General features: G+C 62.8%; 2 protein-coding genes across 8 annotated transcripts in view; both read right to left on the bottom strand.

Moving 5' to 3' along the window:
- Window positions 1-250: 250 nt before the first annotated feature.
- Uqcr11 (ubiquinol-cytochrome c reductase, complex III subunit XI) lies at window positions 251-4163 on the bottom strand. Its single transcript, XM_027952718.2, has 3 exons — window positions 4029-4163; window positions 989-1137; window positions 251-498 (listed from the first exon to the last, which is right to left on the bottom strand). Exons 1-2 carry the CDS (start codon window positions 4076-4078, stop codon window positions 1017-1019), a joined length of 171 nt encoding a protein of 56 aa, XP_027808519.1. The 5' UTR covers window positions 4079-4163; the 3' UTR covers window positions 251-498; window positions 989-1016.
- A 3862-nt stretch (window positions 4164-8025) lies between these two features.
- Tcf3 (transcription factor 3) overlaps window positions 8026-22859 on the bottom strand; it is a 30227-nt gene continuing 15393 nt past the window's right edge. For 2 of the 7 annotated variants that reach the window (XM_027952681.2, XM_027952682.3), the window contains 16 exons: window positions 21412-21485; window positions 21208-21286; window positions 19531-19598; window positions 18368-18500; window positions 17274-17323; window positions 16111-16213; window positions 15886-16046; window positions 15680-15812; window positions 15306-15364; window positions 15150-15228; window positions 14342-14415; window positions 13989-14144; window positions 13793-13916; window positions 11688-11823; window positions 11277-11512; window positions 8026-8793 (listed from right to left, as the gene is read on the bottom strand). In XM_027952681.2, the coding sequence (XP_027808482.2) occupies window positions 8651-8793; window positions 11277-11512; window positions 11688-11823; window positions 13793-13916; window positions 13989-14144; window positions 14342-14415; window positions 15150-15228; window positions 15306-15364; window positions 15680-15812; window positions 15886-16046; window positions 16111-16213; window positions 17274-17323; window positions 18368-18500; window positions 19531-19598; window positions 21208-21286; window positions 21412-21485 (1808 nt within the window). In that variant the 3' untranslated portion in view covers window positions 8026-8650. Of the gene's footprint in view, window positions 8794-9036; window positions 9264-11276; window positions 11513-11687; window positions 11824-13792; window positions 13917-13988; window positions 14145-14341; window positions 14416-15149; window positions 15229-15305; window positions 15365-15679; window positions 15813-15885; window positions 16047-16110; window positions 16214-17273; window positions 17324-18367; window positions 18501-19530; window positions 19599-21207; window positions 21287-21411; window positions 21486-22859 lie in introns of those variants that run through there. The other 5 variants (XM_027952677.2, XM_027952676.2, XM_027952680.3 and 2 more) reach the window with 5 other exon arrangements.

The raw sequence follows: 22859 nt of genomic DNA, 5'->3' as shown, positions 1-22859 counted from the left end.
CTGGCTTCCCACCTGCAGCCACAGAGCTCCTGTAGCCTCCACTAAGGAGGTGGCTCCTGCAGCCTCCACTAAGCTTCCAAGGGTAGCCTGGCCTGTGTCCTGACTGCAGTGGCAGCACCCTGGGCCAGACCCATCCAGACACATGGCCCTAAACTCGTCCAGGAGACTGTGTGTCTATTTGATGCCAATGAAGTTGTGGGGTTCTCTGTCAGGGCAGCGGTAGAGGAACACATCGCACAGTACCAACCACTGAATATTTAAATATTTTAAGTATTCAGACAATTTCTGCCAGTCATTGGATAAGCCTCCTAGATTTGCAAAATTATGGAGTTGGAAGAAGCCATGGTCAGGCAGGCCTCGGGGACTTCAGTCGGGGAACTGAGTCACAGCATGACCGAGACCCAGGCAGAGTAGTCCGCAGAGCAGGCTGATGACCCTCCAGCCACGAGGTGAGTCCTTGCATCCATCCTCTGGGCTTGGGCTGCTCTGGACATACACCTGGGGATGGGGACAAGGCAGGGTGAGTGGCCAGGGACACCAGCCACCAGACATAGTGAAATGGAAGGTGGTTCTGGGCTTTATGGCCCAGGTTCATATTGGCTGCATAACCTTGGCACTCAGTCTGCATCTGTGACGTGGACCTGTGACACAGGACTGTCACATGTGCAACAGGCCATGACAAAATCAAAGTGGTCAGCACAGTGGACATGAACAGCCCATCCAGAAGTCCAGCCTTAACCTCCCCATCTGTAAAGAGGGGCCTCCCACCCTGCCCCAGACTGGGCAACCACTGTCCAGTTCCAGATTGCTGGGGGCTGTTGAGTTCTGAGGGCACCCCCCACCCCCAGCTGGGCCACCAGGCAGAAGTGTCCAAGCTCTGCCCTCCTGCAGGCTCTCCAGGACAACCCCACTTTACCCTCCAGCAGCCACTTAGTCCACCCACCCAGTGCCACTAGGCTGAGGTCTGAACACCCTGGCCATGACTCACCAGAGGGGTCCACGGAGGGCCAGCTTAGCTAGTCTTCCTTCTTGAACTTGCCGTTGATGTAAGGCACCCAGTCCAGAATCAGCCGCCAGTCTGTGGCCCACACCAGCCCCACAGTGCCCACAGCGCCCCACGTGCTGGCTGTGGGCATCCTGTGAGAAGAGTGGCCATTAGGCCCTGCCTCAGACTCTCCCCTGGGACCAACCATGGGCACCTCTGACCCCAAGCCACCGTCTGTCAAGCACCCCATGGGCCAGCTCTGCCCAGAGCTGAGGGCCCCCCAGGAGGGAGAGGAGGAAGACAAGCCCGGGTCCTCAAGAGCACCAGACCTGCTGCCTGCCAGCCGTCAGGAGGCCTTGGCAGGGAGCAGCTCCCCTAGCCATGAGCGCGTCATGCCAAGAGCCATGCTGGAGCTGCAGAGAGAACTGTGCATCGGAGTGGCCCTGGGGACCCCTGCCTCATCGACCACCCCACCCTATCTGCTTTCACAGCGAGAGTCCACCTCAGGCATGTGCATGCGCTGCTGGGGATGGAGTCTGGGCCTCGCACACACCAGGAAGTGCTCAACATCAAGCAACCCTGGCACCCCAGACAGATCATAATTGTAACAAGGTGCTGTACTGATGCACGTGTACAGCATGGCAGGGTCAAACCAATGACACGCAAGGGTTCATCTGGAGAATGCTGCTGCTGAAAACCAAGATGGCAACCACCACGGCAACAGGTGCTTCTTGAAGGCAGACACCTTGAGCAGGCAGCTGCTCGCTCACTGGCCTGCATCTTAGCAGGACTGAGGGAGACCCAATGATCTCAGCCACTGTTTCTCAGGGAGGGAGACCAAGCCACGGAGCGGGGAGTCGCTTCCCTGAGGACACACAGCCAGGGAGGTTCGGAGCCCTGGCATTCCAAGGACATACTCTGGGCCAGTGCAGCATGTGCCTACGGGTTCCCAGGGCTGTGCTTGTGTCCTGTGGTCCCCGAGAAGAGGAGGACTGTCGGCCAGACCCACATGCTCCTGCCCTCACAGAACAGACCCAGGAGGCACTTCCAAGGAACAGAAGGTGTGTGCACCACTTCTGAGATTTCAGATGTAATAAGCCGTGGCTTCACCATGAGTGCCCACACTCCCCATCCCACCGACTGGGCGAGGCTGGCTGTCCAGTCACCTCCCAGAGGCCACAGGAACTGATTCCTGCCAGCAGCCACAGGGGAGAGCCTGGAAGAGGGACTGCAGCAGCAGACCATCAGATGAGCACGGGCTTGGCACGGCGGTGCCCGAGTGCCTGTCCTGCAGAGACTGCGCCACACTCAACACTGCCGTGGGAAGCAGCTAACCTTGGGAGCCATTTGTCACGCAGCAGTGGATAACTACAGCAGGTCTGTCCCATTGGTGGTCTGAACCCAAGCCCCATGTCTATGGGTCACACTAAGCCTCATGCCTGGGATGTCAGAGAGGGATGAACAACCCACACATAGACACCCCTTGCCCCAGGCTGCCTCACTGAGACAACCCCGCCATTTAGGGCTCACAGCTCACTGTCCATCTCAACAGAATCAGATTGCAGCAGCCATGGGCCCCAGCAGGGCCACGGAATGGTGGGACTCTTTCCTCCTCAGTGCAACTGTTATAATCTCACAGCAGCCTTTTTCTTTTGCTGAGTTGACTGGCTTCACTTAACCCTAGGACCCCATGGACCTGCACAGTGCAGAAGGAGTCCATGAACCTGACCTCCACCAGCAAGGAGGAAGGACACAAAGAAGGTAGCCATGCTGACCATCCCGCAAATCCTCCTCCCCCTTCTCAGATCAACACATCAGGGCTTGGCGAGTGTGTAACTCAGTAACCAGAAACCCTCCATGTCCTGTGTTAGACACGACCCCTCCAGTGGACACCTGCTTCCTGGCCTCTCAAAGCCAAAGGCCAGTGAGACGGGCTGCAGCCCCTTCCTCCTCCACCTGACTATTTTAGGTCTGCCTACACCACAGATCTTGTTTCTTTTACTGCACTGGGGATTAAACCCAGGGGTGCTCGTCCACTGAGCTACATCCCCAGCCCTTATTTTTTATTTTGAGAGAGGGTCTTCTCAAGTTGCTAAGGTTGGCCTCAAACCTGTGACCCTCCTGCCTTAGCTTCCCAAGTCGCTGGGATCGCAGGTGTGTGCCACCGCGCCTGGCTTAGATCTCAATTCTTTTATTTATTTTTTAAAATTTTTAGCTGTAGATCTTTATTTTCATGCAGTGCTGAGGATTGAACCCCGCGCCTCACACATGCCAGGCAAGCGCTCTACCACTGAGCCACAACCCCAGCCCTTCTCAATTCTTTACTTTTCCTTGCCGACCTAATAGAATGTCAGCACACAGTAGGTACTCAATAAATGCATACTGAGTGAACAAGACCGTGAAGGAGGCATGGTTGTCACTCTGACCAAGCACAGGAAATAGGACAGTTGTACCAGAGAGATGAAAGGCTGGGCCCTCAGCCTGATGCCAGGATGGCCTTCCAACACGCAGCAGTCTCAGCGGTCCAGCTGTTAAAGGCCCCAACACCCTCACAGGAAAGAACCCTTGCTTTTTAACACCCCAGCTGACCGCTGAGGCTGCTGGCCAAACGCTCAGCCCCATCCCGGCTCCCATGGGAGTCACCCCAACCCTGCCCACCTCCCACACGGGATCAGGGCTAGGTGCACTTGTGGGTTCCATGCATTATTAAAAAGCATCTAAAGGGCAGGAGGAAGCACGTCCGAGGCCAGCCCGGGAAACTTGGCAAGACCCTGTCTCAATAACACGCAAAAAGGGCTGGGGTGCGGCTCAGTGGTGGGGCGACTTGCCCAGCGTGCGCCAGGCCTTGGGGTGCAGCCACGGTGCCGAAAAAAGGAATACGAGCAGACAGGCGGGTTCCGCCCCGGGGCGCCGCGGCCGGGGGCAAGCGAGGCGGGCTGCGGCTCGGCCGCGGGCGGAGGCGGGTGGTCCACCCGTCCGGGGTCGGTCTGCCCTCGGCCGCCGGCACGGCCGGGGTCCGGGCCCCGGCGGGCGGCGTCCTCACCAGTTCTTGGCCAGCTGGAGGTAGCGCGGGCCCAGGAACCTGGACAGCATCGCTACCACTCCGCACGCTCAGGGTCACCGTGTCCCACGGCGCGCATGCGCCAAGACCTGGCCGCCCTTCGCCGGACCGCTGCGCGCGCAGGCCCGGAAGGCATTCGCAGCCACTTCCGGGGAGCGTCGGTAGGTGGACCGCGGCGGGCGGGGCTTTAGGTCCACGTGGCCGGGGGCGGTCGAGCTCCCCCGAGCGGTTGGGGTTCCTGCTGCGCAGCCGCCTGCGGCTCCAGTGTGCCCTGCAGCGACCGAACGGTGACTTTGTGCCCCGCAGCATCTGCCTGTGACTTAACAGCGTCGGAAACAGACCCGACGGGGAAGAGGCGCGCCCAGGAGGGCGGGCACTGAACCCACTCGCAGGCGGGAGGGGTCGTCATTGACTCGCCGTGGGAGGGACTGTGGCTGAGTGGCCGTGCCTCCCAGAGCCCCAAGGGCCCATCCACTTGTTGCCTCGAGGCCCGAGGGAAGTCTTTCGCAGGTTTTCTGTCTTTGTTGCGGAGGTGCGGAGTGAGCCTGAGCCCGTGCCTGCGAGGCAGCGCTCTCCGGCCGAGCCGCCCGGCCGCGGGTGTGGCTGGAGGGCGCTGGGAGCCTTCCTTCCCGCAGCACAGGGAAGTCTCGGGCCCTCGCAGCCGAAGCCGGCCGGTGCTCCTCGTCGTCAGCCTCCCGGCCTTGCGCCCCTGCCTCCAGTGGCCTCCAGAGCCCGGCCCGGCCAGGGTGCTCAGTAACCCCCGCCTTCCAGCCCCACCTCGTGCACGCACACCCCCGAGGAAGGGGGACCCGCCGCCGAACCTGGCTCTCGTCACCAAGCCCCGCCTCCTCCAGGAAGCCCAGCACCTGGATAGAATGGGAGAAAGGCTAGAGGACCCGGCTCTCTGCCTCTTGGGGCCTGGTGGTTTGGCAGTGACCCCGTGGTTTGGCCTGCTCTGCCCTGGCGGTCGGGGTCCTGCCTCTGCCTCAGGCCAACGTACCAGAGGCTCTGCCACAGTGTGGACGTGACTGCCCTGGGGTTTGGGGTGTTTAGGATTCGGAAGCCCTTGAATAAGACTGTGTCTTTGGTGAGGTGTAGAGGCCGGCATGAGGCCTGTTGAGGGAACGGGGAGGGTGCTGGCTGAAGGAGGGAGCAGGGTCAGGCCGGGTGCTCTGCGGCGGTCCGACCCAGCAGTTCTTGAAGGCCTGCATCGCTCCGCCTGGCTCTGCTGAACGAGGAAGCCTGAAGGCAGCAGTCTCACTCCAGAGGCAGTTCTGTCCCAAGAGGACTCCGGGCCATGTCTGGGGACACTGGTGGCTGTCACGATGGGGGTGCCCTGGTCTGGAGTGAGTGGAGGCACAGAGCTGCTCAGCGTCTTGCACACCAGAGAAGAGCCCAGTCCCGAGAAGAATGGCCCTGCCCTCACCCTAGTGATTCTCATTTGCAACCCTGGATGCTCTCCAGCGGCGTGAAGACCGGGCTCACTCAGTTCCCCGGCCGCTCCTGGCGCCACTGCTGCCTCTGAGAGGGCAGGAGGCTCCGAATGGCTGGCCCCCGGGGCCACCCCTTTCAAGGGGTCGGGTCAAGTTCAGCGGTGAAGGGCACAGACAGCAGGAGCCCCAGTGAGAGCGGAAGGCGGAGGAGTCTGGCGCAGGGCCCCAACAAGCCTCCGCTACAGCCCCGCCTCCTGGAGCGGCTTAGCCTGTAGTTCTGAAGAAGTGGTAAAGGCCCCTCAGGGGCTTTAGGGGAAATGGCAAAGCCCACCTTTTCTTCCAGCACTGATGATTGAACCTGGAGACTCACACATGCTAGTCAGGCCCCTGTCACTGAGCAACATTCCCAGCTTTTTATTTTGAGACAGGTCTTGTTAAGTAGCCAGGCTGATCTCAAATTTCCAATCCTGCCACAGCCTCCTGGGTAGCTGGGATCACAGGCGTGTGCCACCATGCCTGGAGCATGCCCACAGTTTCAGCAGCAGACAGGTCGAGGCTAGAGGCAGGGGTCCCCCTGAGAAGCCAGCTGCAACAGTACAGGCAGACAGGAGTTCTGCAACTCGCATCCTCAGCTCGGAGCCCCTCTGGGAGCCCAGCACCCGATACCAAATCTCCTTTCCAGTGCAGGTTCCCACCTCCCCTGCAGAGCTTTGGATGCAGCTGTTCCCTGGGGGGTCAGTGGTATACAAGCACTGGACCACTGGGCAAGCTGCTGTCTTTTGGGGTAGGCGTCAGGGGCACCAAGGGTTCAAGGCCAACCCCCCTGACCCCTTCTCCCCTGTCAGCACATCACACTGGACAGACCCAGGATGGCCAACATCAGAGGTGTTATGAACAGGACAGGGCTCCAAATCCACTCCAGACAGGATCCTTTAAAAATCTCAATCTAGCCAACTGAGCCAAAAAACAATGTTTTTCGTGGTACTGGGCCCAGGGCAAGTGCTCTGCCACTGAGCTGTGTCCCCAGCCTGTTTTATTTTTTATTTTGAAATAGGGTCCCCAGGATGACCTCCAACCCTCCAACTTGGGATCCTCCTGCCTCAGCCTCCAGAGTAGCTGGGCTATAAATTTGTTTTCCTTAAAAATATTTTAGTTGTTGATGGACCCCCACTTTATTCATTTATTTCTATGCGGTGCTGAGAATTAAACATGTGCCTCACACATGCTAGGCAGGTGCTGTACCACTGAGCCACAATCCCAGCTCCTAAAATTTTTTTTTTAAAACCCAGTTGTTCTGCCAGGTATTCTAGAAGTGCACACCTGTCATCCCAGCAGCTTGCGGGACTGAGGCAGGAGGATGCAAGTTCAAAACCAGCCTTAGCAACTTGGTCTAAAAGGGCTGGGGCTGAGTGGTTGATCACACCTGGCTCAACACCTGGTATAAAATCCCCTTATGCTGAGGCTCTCACCTGTAGCAGTGGACCTTCCCCTCCCACCATGGTGTTTCCTCTCATGCTGGGCTAATCTCAGCTTGGAAATCGGACGAGACCTCAGGGTCTCCTCAGCCACTGCCCACTGGACCCATGGGCAGGACTAGAGGCAAATAAAGGGTAAACCGAGGCTGGCTTCCCATGAGGGAGCTCCCAAGTCACCAAGGCGCACAGGAGTTCCCAAAGCCAGGCCACTAGACCACCCCTGTGCCCTTGGGTCTCCAGGCCTTGCCCTGGGGCCCAGGTCCCCAGCGGTCTCAGGAGCAATTGGGGGTACCCAGGATGCTGGAGTGCAGAATGCAGACAACTGGGTTCCAGAAGGGCTGTGCAGGAGGTTACCCCATGGTTGGACAAGTGACACATCTGGGACTGTGGGGGCCGAGATGCTGTTTTGGACCCGGGACAGTCCCATGCCAGCCAGGACCAACTGGTTTCCCCAGCTGCTGACAGGAGACCAAGAAACAGTGCATGGTGAGCCTGGGTGAGTGACCAGGAGGCAGGTGGGCCCCAGGGTGACTTTCTTGGGCACAGGAACCCTCCTGCGCCTCACTACACAGCATTGGGTTGAGGGAAGCTGGCGCAGCCATAGCAGACTCCTGGATAAGCTCCGGCCATCTGTCCACACCAGGGTGGCCATTTGTAATGTGGCCAAGGGCCAAAGCGGGGAGGGAGCTTGTCCTGTTCCAGACTCCCAGGCAGCAGCCCCTCTGCCAACCCAGAGAACAAGCTGTGGCTGCCAACACCATCCTCCTGGGCTGTGGCCTCCATGCAAGATGTCATCAGTCCCAAAGAACCCCGTTTCAAGCTGGGGACATGGCTCAGTTGCAGGTACATGGATATGGGCTTGCACGCATAAGGCTCTGGGTTCAACCCCAGCACCCCCCACATAGAACCCCTTATTTTAAAGATGTGCTGGGTCCCCAGGGAGACAGCACGAGCCTTGGGGATAAGGCAGGTGGGGAGAGCCTTGTGAGCCACCCTGAGGAAGAGAGGTGGAGGGAGCCCTGCTGAGCACAGCTGCCAGAGGGTGTGGGGAGGTGAACCGCAGGTCGACGCTGGTCTTGATAGGACTTTTAATAATCTGGTTGATCATGAAAGGCACTGCTCACGTCTAGAAACAGCGAGACAAGACTTTTATACCAAAAAAAAAAAAAAAAAAAAAAAAATGCTTACAAAACATATGCCAAAAAAAAGCTTAAAAAAAAAGACAGAAGGCATCCTCCTTACTAATTTTCTTCTACATTAAAAAAATCTCATAACTAATGTTCTTTTTTATTTTCCTTAAAAAAAATATTATGCTTAGGCACGATTTGCTGGTGGCTTCTGAAGAACAAGCCAGGTTTGCACAGCATCACCCTCGACGGAGTGAAGAGTTTCGGTTCTTCCACGTTTTACATAGTTAAGGCATAATTTTCTTCTTTCTGACAAAGTGTATTTTGTTGCTTGCTTTCTGGTTTCGCTCAAGCCCCCCACCAATGCTCCTGTGGCCCGTCACGGAGCCAAGATGGATTTCTGGATCCGCAGCAGGGAGGTGGGCAGCCGGCGGTGGAGCAGGCAGGGCCACCAGGCACCCCCTTCAGAGCCCGGTGGGTGCTCCTGGCTCAAGGGTGGCAGTGTTGCTCCATGCACCCCAATCCTAGAGCAGGAGAGTGAGCTGGTCCCTCGTCCAGCGGGGCCATCCTCACATGTGCCCGGCAGGGTTGTGGGCCTCGCTCAAGCCAGGGTGGGCGCCTGAGAGCACCATCTGGGGGTCTCCGACAACGCCTGACACCTTCTCCTCCTCTCGCCGCTTCAGGCAAGCCGCCTTGGGGTTCAGGTTCCGCTCTGGGGAGAGGGAGAGGGCTGTGGGAAGAGGGTCCCCAGAGGGCCACGAGCACTGCAGGGGTGGGCAGGGCCTGCACGCCTCTGTCTCCTGGGTGAGAGGGCTGTCGGGGGTGCAGGGGCTGCCGAGACCAGGAGTCCAGGTGTCAGGGACGGCAGGGTCCTGCTGCGGCCACAGGAGGGCCGTGGGCCCAGACCTGCCCAGGACCCAGGTCTGCAGGGGGGGAGGCCGGCCTGGGGTCCTACCTCGCACCTGCTGCTCCAGGCCCAGGATGACCTGCACGGCCTGCTGCAGGATGAGCAGCTTGGTCTGCGCCTTGTCCGACTTGAGGTGCAGCTGGCACATGCGCCCCAGCTCCCGGAAGGCCTCGTTAATGTCCCGCACACGCACCCGCTCCCGCGCGTTATTGGCCATGCGCCTCTCCCGGTCCCTCAGGTCCTTCTCCTCCAAGGACAGCACCTCTTCTGTACTGCTGGGTCACAGCACCGGGGCCTCTATTAGTGTCCAGCCTGGGCAGGCCGGGTAGGGCCAGGTGTGGAGAGGGTGCAGCTGGCTGTGTGTGCGCGTGACAGGCCAGTGCTGGCCTAGCGCAGGTGACATCTGGTGTAGGTACAAGGCAGGCAAAGGCTATTGGTGCACAGCTGTGAGGGTGACGATGCTGGTGTAGCTGAGGGTGACGGTGTTCGTGTGGTAACAGCTAGTGTGGGACGGCATGTGGGTGATGGCTGGTGGTGGTGGAGGAGAGTGTATTCACACCCACAGGGGTGTGACCTCGGAGGCTTGTGGCTGTGCCCCTCAGACCCAACTAGAGTCTAGGCTGTGTGTGGAGAAGGACCAAGGCCTGACTGTCCCCAGCTACCAACATGACGGGAGGCCCTGGCTTCCCAGCTGAGGACACTGAACCCTGGCTACTCCACCACCCCTCCTGGCCGCTCCTCCCAAGACGACGACCTTCCCACAAGAGCAGTGCCTGCCGGGTGACGGCGCACTAGCACAGCATCGCCTGGCCAGGGGGTCAGGCCCATGGGAAGCGAAACAGTTCACCCTGAGATCCCCCCACTCCAAAAAGCCCCTGAGATGCGCGTGTTCCCTTGGTGGACTCTGGCTGCCCCAGGCTGGGCCGGAGGGGCCCTCAGCTCTGAGCCCTTCGAAGGAGCTGCCTCTGGGTGAAGCAGGGGTTCCAAGTTCCTGGGCCAGAGGGCACCAGGCTCAGCACTGAGCCCCTGGCCAGGCCAGAGTCTGGAGCAGACCAGATGACCACCTGCCAGGGTGCAGTCCTGGCCCAGACCCAGCGCGCTGTGTGGTCTGGACCCAAGACCTCACTTCCCACGCCTTGGTTTCCTTCTTAGGACAGTGGGTGCCAATCACCCATGAACCCTGCTGCTCTGACTGGCTGAGACGAACACAGAGGAAGGCGCGGCCCACCGACATCACAAGCACGGAGCCTGAATCTGACCAGGGCTCCTGGAGAGGCCTTTCTTGCTCCTCTGGGGGAGGGCTGCCCTCCCCCACTCCCTGCCTCCCTGCCCCCTGCCTCCCGGGGCCTGGGTGGATCCCTCGGGAGGCAGCGGCCTGGGGCCAGGACAAGCGCGCAGACCAAACTGAACCAGAGGCTGGCAAGCCCCGGTCCCTTTCTTCCCACAGGCCTGGCAGGCTTGGGGAGAGGAAAGGCTCTGGGCTGCAGCCACGGCCATCCTGGGGTTGGGCAGCAAGTGCGAGGTGAGGAGGGGCCACCAGTGGGGAGCAGAGGACGCAGGGCTGGGGTGGAGGGGACAGCAAGAGGCAGAGAGCAGAGAGGTGGGCTTGGGCACGTGGGCAGGACGTGCACACCGCCATGGAGACGTGGAAACTCAGAGCTGAGGGGACAGTGGCCGGGCCGGGACTCTGGCTCCGGTCCAAGCGACAGTGCTGCAGGAAAGAAAGGGTTAACAGGGCCACACAGGAGCAGAAGAGGTTAGGGAAGCAGCTGCCAGCAGCAGTGGGCACTGGGCCACTGGGAATGGGATGGGCCTTCACCTTCCTCACCCAGCCCTGGTGGCCGCCCCCCTGCAGACAGGGAAACTGAGCCAGAGGAGTGGGGTCAAGGACTCATCTGCTTAAGCCAAATGGCCAGGAGTGGTTTAGATGCCAGCTTGGCCTCCGGGCTCCAGGGCACGCTGGCCCTGAGAGCTAGGCTCTAGGCTTCCTGAGGAGGGGGTTGGGTGGGCTGTGGCCCCTGGGCTAAGGAGACAGCCATGAGCAAAATAGCCAGGTCTGCACTACCCGAGTCCCAGAGTCCGACCCTCCCATCCCAGGGCTGGACCTGGTCAGCAGGGGGAAGGTCCTTGCAGGGAACAGGGGGCTGGCTGCAGGGGGTGGCTCCAGGAAGCGAGAGTGGTTAGGAAGTCACTGCGGAGGGAGGGCTGGCGCCAGGAAGGGAGAGCGAGCAAGGGCGGAGCGCGGGAGGGGGCGGCGCGCTGGGCGCTGGTGGCCGCGCCCCACTGACCTCGCACTTGCTGCTCCAGGTTGAGGATGACCGACACGGCCTGGTGCAGGATGAGCAGTTTGGTCTGGGGCTTCTCACTGTTGAGGTGCAGCTGGCACATGCGCCCCAGCTCCTTAAATGCCTCATTGATGTCCCGGACCCGCAGCCGCTCGCGGGCGTTATTGGCCACCCGGCGCTCCTTCTCCCGCTCGGCCTTCTGCTCTGGGGGGAGAAGGTCGTCCTCGTCCTCGTCTGGGCTACGGGGGAGGCGGGCCGGGGGCCAAGGGAGACAGTGAGGAGGGGGCGGGCGCGGCCCGCGACCCTCGCGTGGACCGAGTGCGTGTGCGCTGCCGAGTGTGTGTGCGCGGCCGAGTGCGTGTGCGCGGAGCGTCCTGCGGGGGCGGCAAGGGGCGGGGCGGGGCGGGCTGGCACCTGGTCCGCGTGCGGGGGCCCTTCAGCTCCTTCTTCTCCTCCTCCGAGTTGTCCGCCACCGAAGTGTTCTCTTCGTCCTCCTTCTCCTCGCGCTTGATCTCGCCGGTGACCACCGCAGCTCCTGCTCGCCCAAGCCCTGCAATAGGACTGGCATCAAAGGCTGTGGCCGGGACAGCAGTGGCCTCCAAGACTACCTGACCAGCCGCTTTGACGCTCCTGTCATAGGTCTTTGATCTCAAGGAAAAACAACAGCGACAATGACAATGACCACCACCACAACAAAAAAACAGAAAACCGCGACACACCAACCACCCAGAGCTGGGCCTCTACCCACACCAGAGGCACCAGTTCCACCAGAACAGAGCCGCCTGGGGAAACGTGGCTTCAGGACTCTCAGGAGGGGGCAGGTGAAGAGGTCCTGGGAGCACTTGCCCAGCACCCACGAGGCCCTGGGGCACAGCCCTGGCATCCTAACCCACCAACAAAAAGCCAACTAAAGAGCTTTTCTGGGGAGGAAATCATTATTAAGTGAAAAACAGGGGGAGGCACTTGGGCTTTCAGTCTGTCCTTGCACCGAGGCCCCTGGTAACACCTGAGCTGCCAGAGCACACACCAGAAGAGCTCCTCCAACAGCGTGGGGGCAGGGGGCAGGGGGCAGGGCGCAGGGCGCAGGGCGGAGGGCGGGTGGAGGCGGAGGGCGCAGGGAGGGCGGGTGGAGGCGGAGGCGGAGGCTGACAGCGGGGATGGCAGTGCACCAGGTCCCACCCAGCACTGCAGGCATCCCTGAGCCCGCACACTGAACGGTATCCACATTTAGAAACGTGTGTGTGAGGTCTTCCTGCACAGCCGCGCTGGGCCTGAGCTCCTCTCCCTGCCTCAGATGCCCAGACAATGAGAAGACAGGCAGGCACCAGGGGACCCGGCTCAAAATGACCAGAATACACCAGAATGAAAGTGTCACAGGCAGACAACATGCCTGACCTCCTTAGCCAGTAATGGACTGCTCTCCAAAACACGCAGAGCGCCTCGCGTCAATGCAATGGGAGGACAAGTCCAGAAAACAGGGGCTCTGCAGGCAGAGCCGTCCCTGTTCTCCCCTTCTGTGGAGCTGGGGTGGAACCCAGGCTGTGGGCATGCAAGGCGAGCCCTCTGCCAGCTGAGCTGTGTCCCCAGCCCAGGGAGCCTCCTTCACCAAATCAAGAAACACCGTTCAACCCGGTGAGGCCAGAATGGAGCTGCACATTGGGACGTGCCTTGCATGGACAGGCACGTCAGGAACCAGGTGCACACCAAGCCTGTACGACACCATGGCCGCGGCGTTCAAACACTAGAGCAGCACAGTGCCTGGTCTCAGGGCCTCCACCCTGGACTCTCCCTGAGATGCTGCAATTGAAATGGCAGCTGTGGAAATGTCCTGGGGTTCAAAAAACCCAGGGAGGGAAGGGACAGGACAGGACCCTGGGGAGGTGGGACTAAGGCCAGGGCTGCCCCAGCACTGTGGGCACACACTGGGTGGTTCTCCGGCCAGGCCCATGACATGGCCACCGGAGGGCGCCCCTGAATCCCAAGCAGGTCCAGTCCTGGAGGGCGGCCCAGGTCCTCCCTTCCTGGGCTCCAGCAGCCTGGCAGGCCCCAGCCTTCAGTCCTGCCCGGAATCGGCCCGCACCTGGTCTGTTCCCCAGTCTCCCGCTCACTGCCCACAACAGCACCGGGTACCCAGGTGGTCAAGGCAGGGCCACCACGTCACGTGCTGAGAGGCCTGTGCCAGCCCTGCTCCCCCCTACAACACCCACCAGCAGCCGGTGTCCCCAGATGCCCCCAGGAGTCCCACCTGAGGAGCAACGCAAGTCCCCCGCCCTCTGGGCGCCAGGTGCGACCTCCTGCCACAGCGTCCTCAGCAGCACATGGGGCCCTGGAATCCCGCGTCCGTGGCCACCGCGGACATCTGGCAGGGCAACGGGGCCACACCGCAGCTCTGCTCAGGCTGGGGAGACTGCCTGGCCCCTGGCAGCACCGTCCCTGGACTATCCAAGCCCGCACTACAGAGGACAGCAGCGGGGTGGGGGTAGGGGTGGGGGGACAAGCAGTCTGGTGCCTGGACTCACCACTGTAGGAGTCAGGCGGCCGCGGAAGGTCAGGCAGGGTGCCAGGCTGGCTGGGCAGTGCAGTGTGGTTGTGCAAGAGGCTGGTGCTGCCCGCAAGTCCGTCTTCAGGGTGGCTGCCCCCAACCTGCAGACGGGGCAGGGGTGACGTCAACGTGGCTGGCCCCAGCCTCACCCCCCAACCCTGCCCGACGCTCACCAGGCCAGCGTGCCGACCACCCAGTGGCAAGGGGCCCGCGAAACCAGAGGCCAGTGTCCCGGGGCCAGGCAGCAGCCCATGTACGTCGCTGGCTGTGCCCACGGCGTGGCTGCGAAGCACGTGGATGGCCTCGTCCAGGTGGTCTTCCATCTTGCTCTGTGGGGCACAAGGAGGGTGTGGGGCCGCTGCCGTCTGCCCAGGAGCTCTGCACACTGGGGGGCCCCACCCACCTCCAGCCCAGACCCCTCCTCACGAGCATCTCCTGGTCACAGGGCTGCTGTCCCCTACAGTCCTGCTGCCTGGGGACAGGACAGACAGGCCACCCACCCCCACGGCAGGGCAGGGTCACTCACCAGGCCGGGGAGACCCCCGTCATAGCTGGGCGATAAGGCACCGGGGGCCCCTGCTCGGGGCCACTGCGACGTCCCTGGAAGGGCAGGAGATGTGTGAATGGGGCATTCCCAACAGCTGGGCATCCTCTAAGGCTCAGGGTGGCCACTTGGGGATGCCCTACGCAAACAAAAGCACAGGGAGGGCATCTCGGCCCCATCGGGCCCTAGCCAGCAGGCCCGCCAAGCCCGCCTGCTTCCAGCAGCAGCCAGTGCCTCGGAGGGAGGCTCCTCCATATCCTGCCCCACGCGCTCCGAGCTCCAGCAGCAGTAGGGGAAGTGGTTAGCTCCAGGAGAGACTGGACAGGTCCAGGAAAAGCCTGGGTTCCTGAGGTTTCTCACAGGCAGAGACGAGGACCAGGGGTAATGTTAGCACAACCACCCAGGCCAGCCAGAGCCCCCAGCACTCACTTCCTCTTGTGCAAGGACAGAGGTGGCACGGGCCACAGCTGGCACCACCCGCTCTCCATCAGGACAGCAAACAACAGCAGGCACAGGTCTGAGCCAGAGGGTGGCCTGGCTCCTGGACGCAGACCCTCCGCACCGGCCCGGTGGCTGCAGTGTGAGCCACCAGGTGCCACCTCTGGGCCTCATTCACACAGGGCCTCTCGTGTGCTCGAGGACACCTGCAGTCCACCTCCAGGGAGCCCTCCTGGCCTGCTCAGGGCACGGCTCACAGCAGGCTCTGCCCCATCCAGCCCCTCAGCCCGCGAGGCCGCGAGACCCCAGGAGAGCAAACCCGTGACCTGTGTGGGCCCCGGCCCCCACTTACCTGGCAGGCCCTGCGGGGAGCCCACAGGGGTCGAGGGGCTGGGTGAGAAGGTGCTGCTGGAGTGATCCGGGGAGTAGATCTGTGCGGCAGAGGAGCGGGGTGGTCACGGGCTGGCCTGCAGCGTCCCCAGCCCGCCTCCCTGGCCCCACACCTCACCGAGGCCAGCGCCTTCCCAAGGGCATCCCCAGAGCTGCCGGCCGAGGTCCCACGGGAGCCTGTGGGTGGAAAGGGGCGAGGGCCAGCCTCGAGGTCAGGTGTCCCGTGTGAGGAGTCCCCATGACACCTGCCACGCTGAGGTGAGGCCTGGGGACCGCAGCAGGACTTGGAGTGAACTGGGCCCCCAGCCCCTGCGTCCCTGGCGGTGGAGTGGGAAAGACACTACTCTAGGGTCCTTCCAATGTCCCATGGGGCCACCCCCAACAGCAGAAGCCATGGTGACGAAGGACCCATTGCTGACCCTGTGGGCCTGCCCTGCCAGGCATCCCCGGCTGGGCTAGCTTGGGGAGGCCGTGTCCCGTGAGTGGCCGTACCGAGGAGGCCCTCAGTCCCACTGACAGGCGGCGTGTGGCTGGAGACGCTGCTGTAAGGCGCTCCGGGGGCTGAGGAGAAGGTGGACACAGCTGGAAGCCCGCCATTGACCTCTGCTCCATGCAGCTGGTAGCCCTGGGGGACAGCAGAGGGATCAGGCAGTGCTACCCAGGCCCGCCCGCCCGCCCACCCGCCCAACCAGGCCTACCATGCGCTCATGCTGGTGCAGGCTACTGAAGCTGCTACTGCCCACAGGACCACTGCTGCCCGGTGTGAGGGGCAAGGGGGACGAGCCGCTGCCCAGCATGGACCCGAAGCCTGCCTGGCCAGGAGTGCTCCAGAGCTCGGCCGAGGGGTGCAGGCTGCCATCTGTGGGGAGCACAGGTGAGACGGGCACCGAGGGCCCCAGCCACCCCGGGCGAGCCCCACCCACCTGCCATGTAGAAGGGGGCGGGGTAGGCGCTGCTGGGGGTCTTGGCAGAGGGGTAGGCGGCTGTGTCCCTGCCAAAGTCGTCCCCGGAGCTGGGGGGGTACACCTGCAGGTTCAAGGACAGAGGCACTGGTCGTCCAGCCTCCCTCCCGCGGCCGTTTCCAGGCACACTGCAGCCGGGCTCTGAGCTGTGGGCGTCCTGGTTCCTGCCTGGGCCGCCTTTCCAGCCAACTGCGCTCCTGCCAAAGCCCCCTGGCCATTCCCTCTGCTCTCCTGCCACCCGGCTAGGGGCCTCCCTTAGCCCCATGCCTGGCCACCAGAGGGCAGCTACGGCAAAGGGCCCACCACCACTACCCCCGGTGCTCCTGAACTTCAGGCCAACAGAGACATGGACACCCGGCTGTGAGCGAGGCTGGACCAGGGCCCCAGGGGCTCCGTTCTGCCCCGCAGCGTGGTGTGGCTCTGAAGCAGAGCCCCAGCGCGCCAGGCCCGACTGAGGTCCTGGCACCCGCATGCCTGGGCCTCCCTCCCTGTGTCCCCACTGCTTGCCCCCACCCCAGTTATAGGTCTGACAAGGAAGGAGGGCCCTGGGCCAGGGCAGCAGGTGCCTGGCCTCTACTCATGCTGACCAGGGTGGTGGTGCACCCACTGGAGGTGGTGCCCGGCGCTGGCCGGCCCTGGCAGAGGTGCTGGGTGGTGCAGGGAATGGGCACACACCTCTCCTTCCAGCCTGACACGATGCAGGGGCCCGGCAGGAGGCGGCCGGCCCGCACCATCTGCTGCCCTGGCCTCCAGCCAACCACCAGGCAGCGGGTGGGGACGCAGGGCAGACAGGGTGGACAGGCCCTAGAGAGGGCCCAGGAGGACCTTCCTGCCTGGCTCCCAGAGCCCACACGTGCCCAGGGGGCCTCGCCGGGAAGCTGCCCTCCTATGGCACGCGAGGCCAAGACTGGAACAGAGGCCTCAGACCACTGTCCCTGGGAGGCCTGTGGCCAGGGCTGGGCCCTAGGGTAGCTTTTGGGGCCACACGTGCTCATGCTTGTGCTCCGGGCTGCAGAGGCACGCACAGCTTGGGACCTCACAAGGTCTGGCTGCCGACAGGGTGCCCGAGCCCTGGGCGAGGAAGGGCGTTCATCAAGTGGGGTTCCCTCTGTTCCACCACTCACCGAGGAAGGAAGACCAGGCGGAACCTTCCGGGCCTTCTTGGGCTGCACCTCTGTTGAGAGAGAGAAATGAGAGATGCCCCTCAATGACCGTTCCTGCCCCTTGGACGCCTTGTCGCTGTTGGGGACCGGCATGGGAACAGCTCCTGCCCTGGAGCAGAGAGCTTCAGATCACCCCTTTGGTAAAGCCAAACACCTTGGCTGGGCACCTGGTCACTCCTGTCACCCCAGCAACTCAGGAGGCTGAGGCAGCAGGATGGCAAGTATCAGGCCAGCCTGGGTGAAAGGCCCAACCAAGACTGTGAGGCTGGGGCCAGCTCGCGGCACGGCACGCGGGTTCAATCCCCAGTCCTGCCAGAAAGAAGGGGACCTCAAGCCCACCCACACGAGTTTACAGACGCAGAAACCCACAGCGGCGGGCAAGGGGTCTGGCAGGGGCACACACTTGGCAGAGCTGGCTCTGAAGTGCCAGGCCCGTCCCTCTCAGCCACACTGTGGCCCCAGATCCTTGCACACCCACCCACCCGGCAGCATCTGTGAGTGTGCAAGACACTAGGGGCACTTTCTCCACCTGCAGGGCAACGAAGGCCAGAACCACTGCTGTGCACCCTGCGACTGAGCCCGCCACCTGTGCTGCCCACAGGGGCCCAGGACAGCCCTTGGTCTGGCTGACTCAGTGTCCCCAGGCACAGTGCTGAAGGCTCAAAGGGGCCAAGGCCCACCTCCTGGGTGGACGTGGACGTGGGCTGCTGGGCCATGCGGGCTGGAGAACAATCCAGCAAAATGCTCAAGGACAGGTGGCTCAGTGGCTGGCGCCTGCCCAGCACACGGGTCCTGGGCCCCATCTCCAGCGCCACACAGACAGAGAGGCATGAACAGAGGCCCAGGACCCACGGAGACCAGCAGTCTGGAGGGTCCCGGGAACCGGCCCCGGGTCTGTCTGGGGAGCCACGGCCCAGTGTCCGTGGCCTCAGGCAGAGGGAGGCCCACTCTGTGCCAGCTCACGCCTGTGCCTCCCACCCTGCGTGCCTAGACCCCAGTCAGGATCTGGCATGGCCCTGGCTACTGCCCTCCAAGGCCCTGGCCGTCCCACTCACCCAGGCCGCTGTCTGCCGCTCTCCGCCGAGGGTTGCTGGGGTAGGAGGAATAATACTGGGAGCTGCCCTTGCCGCCAGGGGGGGACAGTGGCCCGGGGCTGCCGAGGGCCAGCTCGCCAGGCAGGAAGCCGGCCTGCGGGGACAGCAGGAGGCAGAGTCACTGTCCACTCCCCAGGCCAACGCCAGTCAGACACCCATCAACTACAAAAGGTCAAAGTCACCCAGACGTCTGGGGTGGCCCCGGCCCTTGGGGCAGGGGGCTCTCCTGCTGGCTGGGGACCTGGCTTGGGCAACACAGGCACCACTCTCCGAGCTAAGGCACCAGGGACTGCAGCTGTGGGCATGGCTCAAGGCTGGCATCCGATGGCCACCCGCTCTGGCTCTCGGCGGGGCACCGCTGGGCCTGGGAGTCACTCTTCCTGTGTCCTGTCCTTCCTACCCCAGCAGCTTGGTTCTGCACTCTGGGTCGAGGCAGACCTCTGCCCCTGGGGTGTCAGGCCACCAAGCAGCCTCCTGTTTGCCCTGGCCCCTGCGGGGTGCTGGGGCGGGCAGCCTCCCCCACTGGCCTCTGGTCGCAACCCACTTCTGCCAGGCTCCGCTCTCAGCAGTGACGCTGCAGGCTGTCCCCACCGTACAGGGCCCTGTGGGGCCTGGCAGGCCTGCAGGTGTGACCCCTGCACATGGCTGGTGTCCAGCAGCTTAGGGGAGCCACCCCAGACAGGCCAGGCTATACCCTGGGACTGGGGAGGACGTGGTGGGGACAAGAATGAAATTCCTGGGGGTGTGGGGACAGATGTCTCCCAGGGGACCCAGAGACAGGAGGCCAGGCTGGGACCACTGAACTGGCCACCAGGCCCTGTGGGCCTCACTCACGTGAGAACCATGTGGGTGAGGTTTTCATCTGGGCTGGGGCAACCCCTGGGTGGGCTACACCTGCGAGTGGCACAGGCGGCCAGGTTTGGGGGTGGCTTGGCCTGGCCTAGACCCTAAGCGGGGAGCCGTGGAGAAGGGTCCCCACCCACAACCAGCAGCTCCTCGAGGCCCAGAGGCGAGGAACCCCGAGGAACCGTGTGAAACTAAAAACCAAAACAAGGGGGCGGGGAGGGCGGAGCCGAGCACAGGCTCTGGACAGGGCAGCTCGGCCGGCCACCTTCACCCCTCACCTGAGTCAAGCTGCCAACACCAGCATCTCTCCCGAAGGTGGCGTAGGCGCCTCGCTCACCGCCCTTGCCTGCAGGGGAAGGAGGGTCACTGGGGCAGACCCCGAGGAACGCAGACATGGGGCACTGGCGCACCAGGGGGCGGGGCCGCACGGGGGCTGGAGCCTCCTGACAACTGGAGGTGCTGCCACCAGCCTGGGGGACAGTGCTGAGCTCCACCGCCAGGCCCTGTTGCCCTCAGTCACGTGAGAACCATGTGCTTCCCTGGCTCAGGGCATTTCACTTCAAGGCTATGGTGCCACCTCCCTGGGACGCCAGTGGCAGACCCATCAGGGATCTGTGCTGTGTGCACATGAGGCCCATGAGGCCCAGCACCCAGCTCGGGGGCAGCCCAGCCTGCTGGCCAGTGGTCCCTCTGTAAGCCAACATGTGAGCCCCACTTAGCCACAGGCACCACCCTGGACACTGCGTCAAGCCACCGGGAGAAGAGGCAGGCAAAGTCTGGAGCTCTGTAGGGGACTGAGAGCCACCCCCCCGCCCCCCCGCCCAGGCTCCTGCACTGCACAGATGCCTGGATCCAGCCTCGCCTGAAGCAGCGTCCCTGGAATACTCGGCACCGGAGCCTTCTAAGTTCCCCTTGCCCTTAAACTGGACACAGAAAATGCCTGACTGCAGGGGTGGGAGGCAGGGTCAGTAAGAACCTTCTCAACAGGCGTCAGAACACTTGTCCACTGGTGTTAATTATCTACAACTGGGAGAAAACAAAACCCCTCGACTTCTGTAAAAGAACATCTCCTAGACTCGTGGGAAGAGGGGCCAGGTCAGTGCTGTTCCTCCCACTTCACCTGGTGACCAGGGGCAGCGGGTGAGAGTGCCGTGCTCCAGATGCACCAGGTGCTGTCCGGGGCCTGCTCCGCTCCTCAACAGGAACCCTGGGGCGGGGGTTCCTGGGAGCCCACTTGCCCTGCCCAAGTTCACAGCTGCGAGAGGGCAAGTGGCAGGGGAGGCAGGACCCGGCCAGGACACAGCTGGGCTCTGGACACTGCTGCCCGCGTGGGAACTGCCCGCAGCCCCGCTCACGCCAGCAGGAAGCTGAGGAGGAGGCCGGGAGGAGGAAGAGCAAGAGGGGAAGCCAGTGCTGCAGGTGCAGGGCCACCCCAGGTCACGCAGCGGGCCAGGCCTCGCAGCCCTTGGCTGGGACAAGGTGGGGGTGCCCAGCTGTACCCCTGGCCACTTGGCCACCCACACCAGCAACAGAGGACTGCCCATCTGGGTACCCTTGGCCATGAGGCCGAGGCCAAGCAGCTCATGCAGCAGTCACCACCAGAGGCCAGCAGCACATCCGACTCCCTGGGCCTCGACCCGTCACCAGACTGCCTCCAGCCCCAGCCCCACGGGACAGCCGTGCCAGCTGCAGCCTAAGAATCCCCACCCCCGTGACACAGCCCTGGTCAGCACCTGGCCAAAAGCAGGCCTGAAGGCCACTTTTTGTCCACTCTGGCTGCTGGGGCCATGCACCACCTTCCCAAGTGGCCAAGACCCACAGCTACTGCCGTGGGCACCACCACAGGCCCCGGCCCCGCAGAGCCAGCAGGAGGGGTCCAGACCGTCCACCCACACGGGGTTCAGTGCCCTGACCAGTCCTGAGGCTGCCGCCAGTCCACCTGACTGCCCACTCACCTCCAAGTCCAGGTCCCAGGAATGTGGACGAAGAAAGGCTGCCGTGGGACTCGCTGAAGTGGGTGCTGTCACTGTAGGCCTAGGAGACGGCTGGGGTGAGGGCCCAGGACACCACCCTGCACCCCAGAGCCCCCTCAACGTCCCTCCCACCCACCCTCACTGAGGGGAGGGGACCCAGGGTCAGGGGCTACAGGGGATCCTCACCCGGCTGGGGTCCAAGGAGGAGTTGTTCTGGTCACTGGTGGCCCAGGACCCTGAGCTGGGCCGGTCCTCGAGGCCTGCAGGACAAGAGGGAGTCAGGGGCCACTTCAGACCTGCTGGCTCTAGCCTGCAGTGCTCAGTGTCTCTGGAGAGGGCCACACGGACCCAGGGGTTCGCCTCACAGCCAACGCCCTGGAATCCTGGGGACGTGGTGGGCTCAGGGCTGCCACTCAGTAGCAGTCCTACCACCTGTCACTCCACAAACTCCTGCCCATCATGAAGACCCCGGGCCCCACTGCTATGCTAGCTTCTCCCCCAGCCCAGGACCTCCCTCAGTCCTAAGTGGACTCTGTCTGCAGAGGCACCTGGTCACGTGGGATTGAACAAAATCCAACAAAGGCTGCCCTGTCGGGGCTTTGAGCTCTGCGCTGACCCAGGGGAGGTGGAACGGCTCCATGCCAGACACAAGCCCAGGCCTCAGGCAGGAGCCAAGCCACCAGGCCACAGGATCTTGTCCCAGGGCGGGGCCCTTATCCCCCCAGGGCGGCAGACAACAGCCCAGGAGGGCAGGGGCAGCCCAGGGTGCCTGGCTCCCTGAGGCTCATTCCTCCCCATGGGGGGCACAGAGAGCAGCCCCGGGACCCCTCGCCTGGCTGCAGCCAGAGCACGCGCCTCAGCCTCCCTCTTCTGGGAACAGGGCTGGTGACACACAGCAGGACTGGGGTGCTCTTGGCACCACCAGAGCGAGTGAGGGGAGGGCTGCAGCCAGGACTCCACGAGACCAGCTCTCGGCCTCCGTCCCCACCACCATCCCCCTGGAGAGCTCTCGCTTAATTGCTGTCTAATTTGCATGATGATGCATATTAAGTGGTCAAACTAACTAACATTCACATCCCATGAGATTTTGTTCAAATCTAATACTTCCAGTGTGACCACAGACGGGGAAGGGCCTGGGCTGGGACAGGGCCTGCGCGTGTGGGGGGCAGGCAGGGACTTGGGCTGCCCAGCAGTGCTTTTCACCAGGCTTGGGGTGTCCGCCCTGGCCCTGGCCCCACGCAGGCTCCTGGAAGGAAGGGTCAACCGAGGGAGCCTGGCTGTCTTGATGACCCTCCACACACCTCCCCACTGGCCAACCTCCCCAAGGGCACCTGCGATGCACCCCAAACTGCCGCCGGGCTGAGCCCGGGCACCCAGGGTCTGGTGATGGTGGGGCTGTCCTGGGGTCCCCACACAGGCAGAAAGCCCCTGGCAGGGCAACAGACCCTGCTCCACACTTTTTGGAATGCAGAGACTGGCCCTCTCCCAACCCTTCTAGAAATGCCAAAAAACAGGAAGGCCCCTCCGCCAACCACATTCATAGGTTATTGATTACACGTTCCAATGACGTGACCATGAATATTCACACAGTCCTTGGTGGGCGGAGGAAACACTAACAGGGTGGGAGGTGTGGT

This window comes from Marmota flaviventris, chromosome 1 (assembly GCF_047511675.1).
Source record: "Marmota flaviventris isolate mMarFla1 chromosome 1, mMarFla1.hap1, whole genome shotgun sequence".
Classification (NCBI taxonomy): Eukaryota; Metazoa; Chordata; class Mammalia; order Rodentia; family Sciuridae; genus Marmota; species Marmota flaviventris.
Note: the sequence above shows the minus strand (reverse complement) of the source record. Positions and strands in the feature narration are given on the sequence as shown.